General features: G+C 50.8%; 1 protein-coding gene across 1 annotated transcript in view; it reads left to right on the top strand.

Moving 5' to 3' along the window:
* Positions 1-1,717: 1,717 nt before the first annotated feature.
* The window catches only part of LOC144487455 (uncharacterized), a gene marked incomplete at its 5' end in the record, with an annotated part of 56,801 nt that continues 46,018 nt past the window's right edge, over positions 1,718-12,500 (top strand). Inside the window, 4 exons of the mRNA XM_078205541.1 lie at positions 1,718-1,750; positions 2,418-2,453; positions 3,716-3,751; positions 9,582-9,689. Coding sequence (XP_078061667.1) covers positions 1,718-1,750; positions 2,418-2,453; positions 3,716-3,751; positions 9,582-9,689 — 213 coding nt within the window. The remainder of the gene's footprint in view (positions 1,751-2,417; positions 2,454-3,715; positions 3,752-9,581; positions 9,690-12,500) is intronic.

A 12,500-nucleotide genomic window follows, 5' to 3' on the forward strand; every position in this document is an offset into this window, starting at 1 on the left:
CTAACCCCGTGCTGTCCCTGTCCTGGGAATGTTTGATGGGGACAGTGTAGAGGGAGCTTTACTCTGCATCTAACCCCGTGCTGTACCTGTCCTGGGAGTGTTTGATGGGGACAGTGTAGAGGGAGGTGTACTCTGTGCAACAATATACAATCAGACTTCAATGTTGGATGTTAGATATTGGGAAGGTCTGAGCCATTGGTGGGAATTTTCCCTGGATTGGCGATGGGAGTGGGAAGTCTCACAAGCAGTCAGATCAGGTTTCATGGTGCCATTAGCACGTGATGCGATTGCCCCCTCTCCCTGCCAGCGGGGCAATACCGAGACACTGCCGGGTGGCATTGCCTAGGCAGTACCGGGGGGCACTGTCCAGTATTGGGGGCAGTGCCTAGACAGTGCTGGGGGCACTGTCCAGTGCAGGGGGACATTGCCCAGACAGTGGAGAGGCATTGCCCAGACAGTGCCGGGACAGGGGCGTTGTGTGGTGGGTGGATTGTGCGCTGGGGGTTCCTGGTGAACTGGTACACGTTGGATGGCCGTTCGATACCTGGATTTTCATCTATATCCTGCCCTCACATCCCCCATGCTCACCTCCCCCTTCCTTTATCTCTGCCATCCTCTCCGCCCCCCACTTTCTGCCCCCCTCCCTCTCTGCCCCCCCACTCCACTCCCCCCTCTCCGTCCCCCCCTCCGCTCCCAACTCTCCGCCCCCCCCACACCCCCTCCCTCTCCGCCCCCCTCCCTCTCCGCCCCCACCTCCCTCTCCGCCCCCCTCCCTCTCCGCCCCCCTCCCTCTCCACCCCCTCCCTCTCTGCCCCCCTCCCTCCCCGCCCCCCTCCCTCTCCGCCCCCCCTCCCTCTCCGCCCCCCTCCCTCTCCGCCCCCACCTCCCTCTCTGCCCCCCCTCCCTCTCCGCCCCCCTCCCTCTCCACCCCCTCCCTCTCTGCCCCCCTCCCTCTCCGCCCCCACCTCCCTCTCTGCCCCCCCTCCCTCTCCGCCCCCCCTCCCTCTCCGCCCCCCTCGCTCTCTGCCCCCCTCCCTCTCCGCCTCCCCTCTCTCTCCGTCCCCCCCTCCCTCTCCGTCCCCCCCTCCCTCTCCGCCCCCACCTCCCTCTCCGCCCCCCTCCCTCTCCGCCCCCACCTCCCTCTCCGCCCCCCTCCCTCTCCACCCCCCTCCCTCTCTGCCCCCCTCCCTCTCCGCCCCCCTCCCTCTCCGCCCCCCCCTCCCTCTCTGCCCCCCTCCCTCTCCGCCCCCCTCCCTCTCCACCCCCCCTCCCTCTCCGCCCCCCCCTCCCTCTCCACCCCCCTCCCTCTCTGCCCCCCTCCCTCTCCGCCCCCCCTCCCTCTCCGCCCCCCCCTCTCCACCCCCACCTCCCTCTCCGTCCCCTCCCTCTCCGCCCCCCCCTCTCCGCCCCCCCTCCCTCTCCGTCCCCTCCCTCTCCACCCCCACCTCCCTCTCCGCCCCCCCCTCTCCGCCCCCCTCTCCGTCCCCCCCCATCCCTCTCCGCCCCCCTCCCTCTCCGCCCCCCCTCCGTCCCCCCCTCCCTCTCCGCCCTCCCCCTCCCTCTCTGCCCCCCCTCCCTCTCCGCCTTCCCCCTCCCTCTCCGCCCCCCTTCCTCTCCACCCCCCTCCCTCTCTGCACCCCCCTCCCTCTCTAAGCGGCGGGTTCTATGAGGCTATTTCGGAATATTACTCCAGTTGATGTTCCGTTTGTCTTTCCAGGTTTCTATCGGACCAGGAGTATCCAATCTCCAGGTGAGGCAAATCCGGGGACACTGGCGCTGAAACCTCCTCCAGAAATCCACTTTGTAAATGCAGCCACACGGTGTGTGTTGGGTGTGCGGCTCTGCGGAGAGTTGTGGCTGCACAAGGGCTAAATCTGAATTCCCGCCTGCGTGATGTCGGGGGGCGTCGGGGGGGGGGGGGGGGGGGTGGGGGGGGCGCATGGGTGGTGGAGGGTGCCCCGTTATGTCAGTGGTCGGGGAAGGGAAGGATGCCTCTCTTTCCTGGGGGGTTTGTGCCCCTCCTCCTGTCAGCAGTGGGGGGGTCACCATTTCTGTGGTGGTGGGATGGGGGAGATGGAGATGGCCCAATCTCGGTGAAGCTGGGCTGACCAGCGTGCCTCCCATTCTGCACCTTTCTACACGGGTGCCCGGGTGGGTGAATGCCAGCCGGGAGGCACTGCCTGCCCGAGCGGGAAACATTCCAATTTTCCCACTGGCAGCAGCCTTCCAGGGAATCGCAGCCAGAGTCTCTCGCCAGAGGCAGGATTTACAGGAGAGGTGAACTAAGATAATATCAATATAGATCTTTAGAAAATGTCAAATAACTGACCTCTTGCTGGTTTCCTGTTGGAATCATATTTTGGTGATTCTTCTGCAGTCCAATAGCTAATCTGTCTGCTCTCTCTTTCCATTTGCAGACATCGACGATTGAACCAACTCTGACAAGTGTTCAGGTCAGGAGACTGTTTCCTATTTAGGGTTGCATATAGCCTCTCACTAACACCATCTGAGACAACGCTACAACAGCCACTCTCAGTGAATCCCTGCAGTGCAGGAGGCCATTCAGCCCATTGAACCTGCACCGACAACAATCTGACACAGGCCCTATCCCTTTAACTGCACATATTTACCCTGCTAATCCCCCCGATACTAAGGGACAATTTAGCGTGGCCAGTGCACCTAACCTGCATGTCTTTCGGACTGTGGGGGGAAACCGGAACACCCAGAGAAAACCCACGCAGACACGGGGAGAACGTACAAACTCCACACAGACAGAGACCCAAGCTGGGAATTGAACCCAGGTCCCTGGCGCTGTGAGGCAGCAGTGCCAACCACTGTACCACCGTGCCGCCCCCGATTGTAAAAGTGAAGCTTATTTATTATCACAAGTCAGCTTACATTAACACTGCAATGAAGTTACTGTGAAAATCCCCTAGTCGCCACAGTCCAGCGCCTGTTTGGGTGGTGATTTAATCATCCTTACTGATAATTATAAAATCAAATTAAAGATTCATCTCTGGATTCTGAAATAAAGATTTGAACAAGATTGTGTGTTTTTTTTTCATTTTCTTCCAACTTCCAGTTATTAATTATAAAACGATTGGAGCTGGGATATTATTGGAGCAGGGTGGCACGGTGGCACAGTGGTCAGCACTGCTGCCTCACAGCACCAGGGGCCCGGGTTCGATTCCGGCCTTGGGTCACTGTCTGTGTGGAGTTTGTACATTCTCCCCGTGTCTGCACGGGTTTCCTCCGGGTGCTCCAGTTTCCTCCCATAATCCAAAGATGTGCGGGTTAGATGAATTGGGCATGCTAAATTGCCCCTTAGTATCGGGGGGACTGGCAGGATAAATATGTGGGGTTGCGGGCACAGGGCCTGGTTGGATTGCTGGCAAGTGCAGACCTGATGGGCAGAATGGCTTCCTTCTGCGCTGTGTGGATTTTATAATTCTATAATAATGTGATTTGACTGACAGTTGATTGGATTTCCTTTGCCCAGGGCGGGGTCAGTCAGATGGACATGTCCACTGAATAATGGCAGGGGGACATGAAGCAAAAATCAGAAACTGGTTAAAGCACAGTTGACAATTTGAGTAACAAACAATTCTTATTGTGTCCTGGTCTGAGGATTGTTGCTTTGCCTGAGACAGAATGATTCTTCAATGGAGACAAACTATTCATTTCTAATCTCTACATTATCTCCTTAACTCTGCAGACTTCTATTGAAAGCACACCTCCAGAAGAAGATGAGGTAAGGAGGGGACAGAATTTGTGATTCAGCCTGTTGGTTTATCTCCGGGGCAGGGACTCTCCCTGACTTTGACTTTGTGGAGAAGGCATTGGGAGAGTTTTCTTGATCTACTCACCCTCATGTTCAACACACAGACAAAAAGACAAAGGGATTGTAAATGGTGATGATAAAGGCTAACAATGGTGCTAATAGCATCCATTAAGAGTTGGGAATGTGTAAGTGGAAGAGCAATGGTGGAGAGATTAGGAGTGTGGCAGATGGCTCTAGTGGGGTGGGGAAGGGGGATGAGCAAGATGGAGAGCTCCTCTTACCCCCCTCTAACCTGTCTCCCGCTGAACTTGCTACATTCCACTACCTCAGGTCCAACCCTGACTTTCTGATCAAACCTGCCAACAAGGGGTGGCGCTGTTTCTGCCTGCCATATCTGTGTCCTTTTGTCTATGCCGTCCCTGTCACTTACAGCACCACCCCCGCTCCACAGTATTAATCTCGTCTCTTTACTTACATAGAATCATAGAATCCCTAGAGTGCAGAAGGAGGCCATTCAGCCCATTGAGTCTGCACCGACTCTCTGAAGCATGCCAGCACGGTTAACTGATTTCTATACGTAAACTGCAAACTGTGCCACTCAGTGGCTGCAGAACTGGACAGAGGGCATCAGAGGCTAACAAGAGTTCAGGTTAACCTGCGGACAAGCATGGCAAAGGCAGTGGAAGTAGATCACTGATGATCAATGCACAGAACCTGCCCTCAGCGCTTGGATGCTGTCTCGTATAGAGTTCGATGTATACTGTACACCGTACAATGTTTTATGAAGTTGTACCAAGACCTCCCTGCTCCTATATTCTATGCCTTGGCCAATGAAGACAAACATTCTATATATTCACCACTCTATCTACCTGTGCTGCCATCTTCAGGGATCTATGGACTTGTACACCAAGGTTCCTTTGTTCCTCAACACTTCCTAGGGGTTAACCGTTCATTGTGTATATCCAACCCTTATTAGATCTCCCACACTTGGAATACCCATAATACAGAAGGAACCCATTCGGCCCATCAAGTCTGCACCGACTCCCTCTGACGGAGTACCTTACCCAGGCCCTTTCGGCTTCCTGCAACCCCACACATTTATCTTGGCTAATCCGCCGAACCTACACATCTTGAGTGTGGAAGGAAACCGGAGCACCCAGAGGAAACCCACGCGGGGAGTGTGCAAACTCCACGCAGACAGTGGCCGGAATCGAACCTGAATCCCTGCACAGGGGCAGCAGTGCTAAATACTGTGCCGCCCACTTATCAGGATTAAATTCTATTTGCCACTGCTCTGCCCAGCTTACCAGCTGATCAATATCAGTCTACAACCTCAGACTATCCTCCTCACTATCAACACCACCACCAACTTTCATGTCATCTGCAAGCTTACTAATTAAACCTTCTACACTCACATCTGAGTGGTTAATGTATATAAAACAAACAGCAAGGGTCCCAGCACCAACCCCTGTGGTACACTGTTGGTCACAGACTTGCAATCACAAAACCACCTTCCACCATCACTCTTTGCCTCCGGGTGCTCCGGTTTCCCCCCACAGTCCCAAGATGTGCCAGTTAGGGGGATTGGCCATGGTAAATGTGCCAAAGGGATAGGATGGAGGGGAGGGCCTGGGTTGGATGCCCTTTTGGAGAGTTGGTGCCGATTCAATGGGCAGAACGGCCTCTTTCTGCACTGTCGGATTCTATGGTTCTGTAGATAATGGGATAAGTGAAGAAACAAGAGCTTATTGAGAGGAGGTGTAAACGGGAATAACAGAATCATTACCAACATCTGCTGTTCAGAATAATGAATCCCAGAAGACTGTAAACGACCTGATCAACAAAACAATAGCTGAATTCTCCTTGGCCATCTTAACGTTGATGTAGCCCCAATCCTGGTCCTCAATGAATTTAAACGATTAAATTTAATCTACGTCAACGCCTGGAACTTAGTGGTGATGTTTTGGTTTTCAGAGTGTAGCAGCAGTGTGTACTATCTACAAGATGCACTGCAGCAATTCACCAAAGATCCTTAGACAGCACCTTCCAAACCCACGACCACTTCCGTCTAGAAGGACAAGGGCAGCAGATACAGGGGAACACCACCGTCTGCAAGTTCCCCTCCAAACCACTCACCATCCTGACTTGGAAATATATTGGCTGCTCCTTCACAGTCTCTGGGTCAAAATCCAGAACACCCTTCCTAACAGCACGGTGGGTGTACCTACATCTCATGGACTGCAGCGGGTTCAAGAAGGCAGCTCATCACCACCTTCTCAACCAGGGATGGGCAACAAATGCCAGCCCAGCCGGCGACGCCCGTGTCCCACGAATGGATAAAAAAAGTCGCTTCCAGCACTGCCGCGTGCTGAGTTTCTTTGTCTGTGTTTGTTAATACATGATAGTCACAAATTGTGCATTTTAAACCTGATTACTTAATCAAGAAGTTCATTGGAAGTTAGAATTCTACAATGCAGAAGGCCATTCGGCCCATCGAGTCTGCACCGACCACAATCCCACCCAAACCCTATTCCCATAACCCCATGCATTTACCCTAGCTAGTTCCCCTGACACTAAGGGGCAATTTAGCATGGCCATTCCACCTAACCAGCACACCTTTGGACTGTGGGAGGAAACCGGAGCACCCGGAGGAAACCCATGTAGACACGGGGAGAACGTGCAGACTCCACACAGACAGTGACCCAAGCCGGGAATTGAACCCGGGACCCTGGTGCTGTGAGGCAGCAGTGCTAACCACTGTGCTGCCCAAGTTATGTTGTAATTCAGCCTTCAGCCAGCATGTAGGCAGCACGGTAGGTCTCGGGGCTTTGACTTGTGACCTGTAGCCATGGAAGCTTCACTTTATTCACTGTAAATTGAGAGTGTTGCTGACAAGAGACTGGCCTCAGCAAGATTATTTTAATTAGTAACTTTCTGTCCCACATCTAACAAATATATTAAAGTTTCTGAGTTGCCCTGATGCCTCTGGGTTGCTGGGGTGACCAGTTCCTCATTGTTCTAGTGAACTGTGGGCTGCTGTAAATGAGAGGGATATAAACCAGGGAGAGGTGTCATAGAAACATAGAAACCCTACAGTGTCAAGCAGGCAATTTAAAATGGCTGAAACACAGTGGTGTGTTTAAAGTGAGGGAGATGTATTTGGTCTAAATTGGAAGGATGTGAATGGTTGCCAGATCTTAACTCATTTAAAACCAGAATTAAAATTGGGCTCGGAGCGTCTCTCCCAAGTCCGAGGTTAGAAATAGAACCAGAAAACGCTGTCTAAACACAGCAGCTCTGGCAGCGTCTGTGGAGAGAGTCCGGATGACTCCAACATAGAAACATAAAAGGTAGGAGCAGGAGGAGGCCATTCGGCCCTTCGAGCCTGCTCCGCCATTCATTACGATCATCGCTGATCGTCCAACTCAATAGCCTAATCCTGCTTTTTTCCCCATAACCTTTGATCCCATTCGTCCCAAGTGTTATATCCAGCCGCCTCTTGAATACATTCAATGTTTTGTCATCAACTACTTCCTGTGGTAATGAATTCCACAGGCTCACCACTCTTTGGGTGAAGAAATGTCTCCTCACCTCCAGCCTAAATGGTCTACCCTGAATCCTCAGACTGTGACCCCTGGTTCTGGGCTCCCCCACCATCGGGAACATCCTCCCTGCATCGACCCTGTCTAGTCCTGTTAGAATTTTATAAGTCTCTATGAGATCCCCCCTCATTCGTCTGAACTCCAGCGAAAACAATCCTAACCTAGTCAATCTCTCCTCATACATCAGTCCCGCCATCCCCGGAATCAGCCTGGTAAACCTTCGCTGCACTCCCTTGAGAGCAAGAACATCCTTCCTCAGAAAAGGAAACCAAAATTGCACACAATACTCTCGGTGTGGCCTCACCAAGGCCCTGTATAATTGCAACAACACATCCCTGCTCCTGTACTCGAAACCTCTCGCAGTGAAGGCCAACATACCATTTGCCTTCTTTACCGCCTGCTGCACCTGCATGCTTACCTTCAGTGACTGGTGCACAAGGACACCCAGGTCCCACTGCACACTCCCCTCTCCCAATTTACAGCCATTCAGGTAGTAATCTGCCTTCTTGTTTTTGCTTCCAAAGTGAATAACTTCACATTTATCCAAATTATGCTGCATCTGCCATTGATTAGCCCACTCACCCAACCTGTCCAGATCATTCTGAAGGACCTCTGCATCCTCGTCACAGTTCACCCTCCCACCCAACTTGGTATCATCTGCAAACTTTGAGATGTTACATTTTGTTCCCTCATCCAAATTAATATATATTGTGAATAGCTGGGGTCCCAGCACCGATCCCTGTGGCACCCCACTAGTTACTGCCTGACAATTTGAAAAGCACCCAATAATTCCTACTCTTTGTTCGCTCTCTGCCAACCAGTTTTCTATCCATCTCAATACACTTCCCCCAATCCCATGCACTTTAATCTTGCACGATAATCTCTTGTGCGAGACTTTTTCAAACATTTTCTGAAAGTCTAAATATACCACATCGACTGGCTCCCCCTTGTCAACTCTACTAGTTACATCTTCAAAGAATTCCAACAGTTTTGTCAAGCATGATTTCCCCTTCATAAATCCATGCTGACTCTGTCTGATCCTGCCACTGCTTTCTAAATGCTCCGCTATAAAGTCCTTGATAATGGATTCGAGAATTTGCCCCACTACTGATGTTAGGCTTACTGGTCTATAATTCCCTGTTTTCTCTCTACCTCCCTTTTTGAATATTGGAGTGACATTAGCTACCCTCCAATCTGCAGGGACTGTTCCAGAGTCTATAGAATCCTGGAAGATGACCACCAATGCACCCACTATTTCTAGAGCCTCTTGCTTAAGTACTCTGGGATGTAGATTATCAGGCCCTGGGGATTTATCTACCTTCAATGCCACCAATTTTCCCGATGCCGGCGTTGGACTGGGGTAAACACAGTAAGGAGTCTAACAACACCAGGTTAAAGTCCAACAGGTTTATTTGGTAGCAAAAGCCACTAGCTTTTGGAGCGCTGCTCCTTCGTCAGGTGGACTCAGCTGACGAAGGAGCAGCGTTCCGAAAGCTAGTGGCGTTTGCTACCAAATAAACCTGTTGGAGTTTAACCTGGTGTTGTTAGATTCCTTACTGTGATCAATTTTCCCAGCACCATTTCTCTACTAATATTGATCTCCCTCAGTTCTTCCCTCTCACTAAATCTTGCATTCTCCAAGTCTGGTATCTGATTGGTGTCCTCTTTTGTGAAGACAGAACCAAAGTATGTATTCAGTTGTTCAGCCAATTCTTTGTCCCCTATTATACATTCCCCCGTTTCTGTCTGTAAGGAACCTACATTGGTCTTCACCAACCTCTTTCTCTTCACACATCTATAGAAACTCTTAGTATCAGTCTTTATATTCCCTGCAAGCTTACTTTCGTACTGTATTTTCCCCTTCTTAATCAATCCTTGGGTCGTTCTTTGTTGAATTCTAAACTGCTCCCAATCCTCAGACCTATTATTTTTCTTGGCCAATCTGTATGCTTCTTCCTTGGATCAGATACCATCTCTAATTTCCTTTGTAAGCCATGGATTGGCCTCTTATCCATTTTGTTTTTGTGCCAGACGGGAATAGACAGTTGCTGCAGTTCCCCCATGCGTTCCTTGAATGTTGGCCATTGCCTACCCACTGCCATCCCTTTAAGTAACTCTCCTGAATCGACAGAATTGGGAGTAATTCAGTTTCGAGGCTGACCGATGCTGAGTAAAATGTGTTCCTCTTATGATTGCAGACAGATCGCGGCCTGGCGATCGGGCTTGGTGTGGGGGTACCGATGTTTGTGTTGCTGGTGGGATTCCTTGCAGCCAGCATTTATATTTTTCAGAAAAAGAGAAAACAGGTAAAAAAACATTGAACCTGAACTTCATTGGAGTTTAGGAGATTGAGAGGTGATCTCATTGAAACCTATCCGATTCTGAAGGGTCTCAACAGGGTGGATGCTGAGTGGGTGTGCTCCATGTGCAGGAGTTTGGAACAAGGCGGCACACTTTGACAAGTGTTCTCCCATTTAAGACTCAAATGAGGAGGAATTTCTTCCATTAATTCTCTCCTCCAGAGAGCGGTGGAGGCCGGGGCATTGGATATATCTGAGTCTGAATTAGACTGATTCTTGATTTGATTTATTACAGTGAAATGTATTGTTTCTTGCGCACAACAAAGCATACCGTTCATAGAGAAGGAAAGGAGAGGGTGCAGAATGTAGTGTTACAGTCATAGCTAGGGTGTAGAGAAAGATCAACTTAATGCGGGGTAGGTCCATTCAGAAGCCTGACAGCAGCAGGGAAGAAGCTGTTCTTGAGTCGGTTGGTATGTGTCCTCAGACTTTTGTATATTTTTCCCGACGGAAGAAGGTGGAAGTGAGAATGTCCGGGGTGTGTGGGGTCCTTAATTATGCCGGCTGCTTTGCCGAGACAACCAGAAGTGTAGATAGAGTCAATGGATGGGAGGCTGGTTTGCGTGATGGATTGGGCTACATTCACAACGTTTTGTAGTTTTTTGCGGTCTTGGGCAGAGCAGGATCCATACCAAACTGTGATACAACCAGAAAGAATGCTTTCTATGGTGCATCTGTAAAAGTTGGTGAGAGTCGTGGCGGACATGCTGGATTTCCTTAGCCTCCTGAGAAAGTAGAGGCGTTGGTGGATTTTCTTAAATTATCGTGTCAGAATGGGGGGACTAGAACAGCTTGTTGGTGATCTGGACACCTAAAGACTTGAAGCTCTCAATCCTTTCTACTTCATCCCCATTAATGTAGACAGGGGCATGTTCTCCACTACTCTTCCTGAAGTCGATGACTATCTCCTTCATTTTGTTGACATTGAGGGAGAGATTATTGTTGCCGCACCAGTTCACCAGATTCTCTATCTCATTCCTGTACTCTGTCTCGTCATTGTTTGAGATCCGACCCACTACGGTGGTGTCGTCAGCAAACTTGAAAATCGAGTTGGAGGGGAATTTGGCCGCACAGTCATAGGTGTATAAGGAGTATAGTAGGGAGCTGAGAACACAGCCTTGTGGGGCACCGGTGTTGAGGATGATCGTGGAGGAGGTGTTGTTGCCTATCCTTACTGATTGTGGTCTGTCAGTTAGGAAGTTCAGGATCCAGTCACAGAGGGAGGAGCCAAGGCCCAGGCCACGGAGTTTGGAGATGAGTTTTGTTGGAATTCTTTGACTGACATGGGAGTCAGGCGTTATGGTGGGCTGGGCAGAAGTGGAATTAAGGCCACTCTCAGATCAGAAATCTTCCTGAGTAGTGGAGCAGGTTTGAGTGTCTCTGGGGAGACTGTGTTGGAACATCAGAGTTGGTAAGAGATCTCTTCAGAAAGGCTGGATGGACCCACGTTAACCAATAATACTTCATTTGGTTACATTTGCAAATGCAAACAACATGCCTTTTGATTGCTGTCTGTATAGAGGTTCCTGTGGTCTGCTGCAAGATCAGGTGACAAGGTTAGCAATGCTGACCTTTGGGTGGGGGCAGCTGGTTTAGGGTGAAAGGATTGGGATTGATGTTGGACGGGGCTGTGAACCCAGCAGGGAGGGATTGTTCAGCTGTATTGCTGTACACTCAGCTATGGCTTGGATATCAGGCCCCCGTGCTCCTTCACCTCGCTGCCATTGGCTGTTCATTCTCCCCCCCCAATGTTGGCTCCAGATGTTCTCCCATTTTGGATGCAGCAAGATCTGAGAGTACTGAGCCCACCACAGGATTCTCCTTTCCAATGGGGCATTAAACTGAACCCAGGCTGCCCTCACTACTGAATAGAAAAGATCTCACAGCCCAATCCAAAGAAAGAATGATTTGGTCATTGTCACAGTGCTGTGTGTGGGATCTTGCTGTGTGAAAATTTGGCTGCCGCATTTCCTGCATTGACTACATTTGCAAAGCACCTTATAAAGCAAATTGGAATGTCCTCAGTTTTGTTTATTCTTTCACAGGATGTGGGCGTCGCTGGCTAGCTCTGCGCACACACACACACACACCCCTACACCCACACACCCCTACACACACTCTCTCTCACACACACGCACGCACGCACACACAAACACACTCTCTCTCTCTCTCACACACACGCAGACACGCACACGCACACACACGCACCCTCTCTCTCCCTCACACACACGCAGGCATGCCCACACACACACACACTCTCTCTCTCTCTCTCACTCACACGCAGACACGCACACGCACACACACACACACGCACACTCTCTCTCTCTCTCACACACGCACACACACTCTCTCTCTCTCTCTCTCACACACGCACACACACTCTCTCTCTCTCTCTCACACACACACACGCACACACACGCACACTCTCTCTCTCACACACACGCAGGCATGCGCACACACACACACACGCACACACACTCTCTCTCATACACATGCACACTCTCTCTCTCGCACGCACACACACACACTCTCTCTCTATCACACACACTCTCTCTCGCACGCACATACACACACTCTCATACACACACACTCTCTCTCTCGCACGCACACACTCTCTCATACACACGCACAGTCTCTCTCTCTCATACACACACTCTCTCTCTCGCACACACACACACTCTCTCTCATACACACGCACTCTCTCTCTCTCATACACACACTCTCTCTCTCGCACGCACACACACACTCTCTCTCATA

Source organism: Mustelus asterias, unplaced genomic scaffold, assembly GCF_964213995.1.
Source record: "Mustelus asterias unplaced genomic scaffold, sMusAst1.hap1.1 HAP1_SCAFFOLD_806, whole genome shotgun sequence".
NCBI lineage: Eukaryota > Metazoa > Chordata > Chondrichthyes > Carcharhiniformes > Triakidae > Mustelus > Mustelus asterias.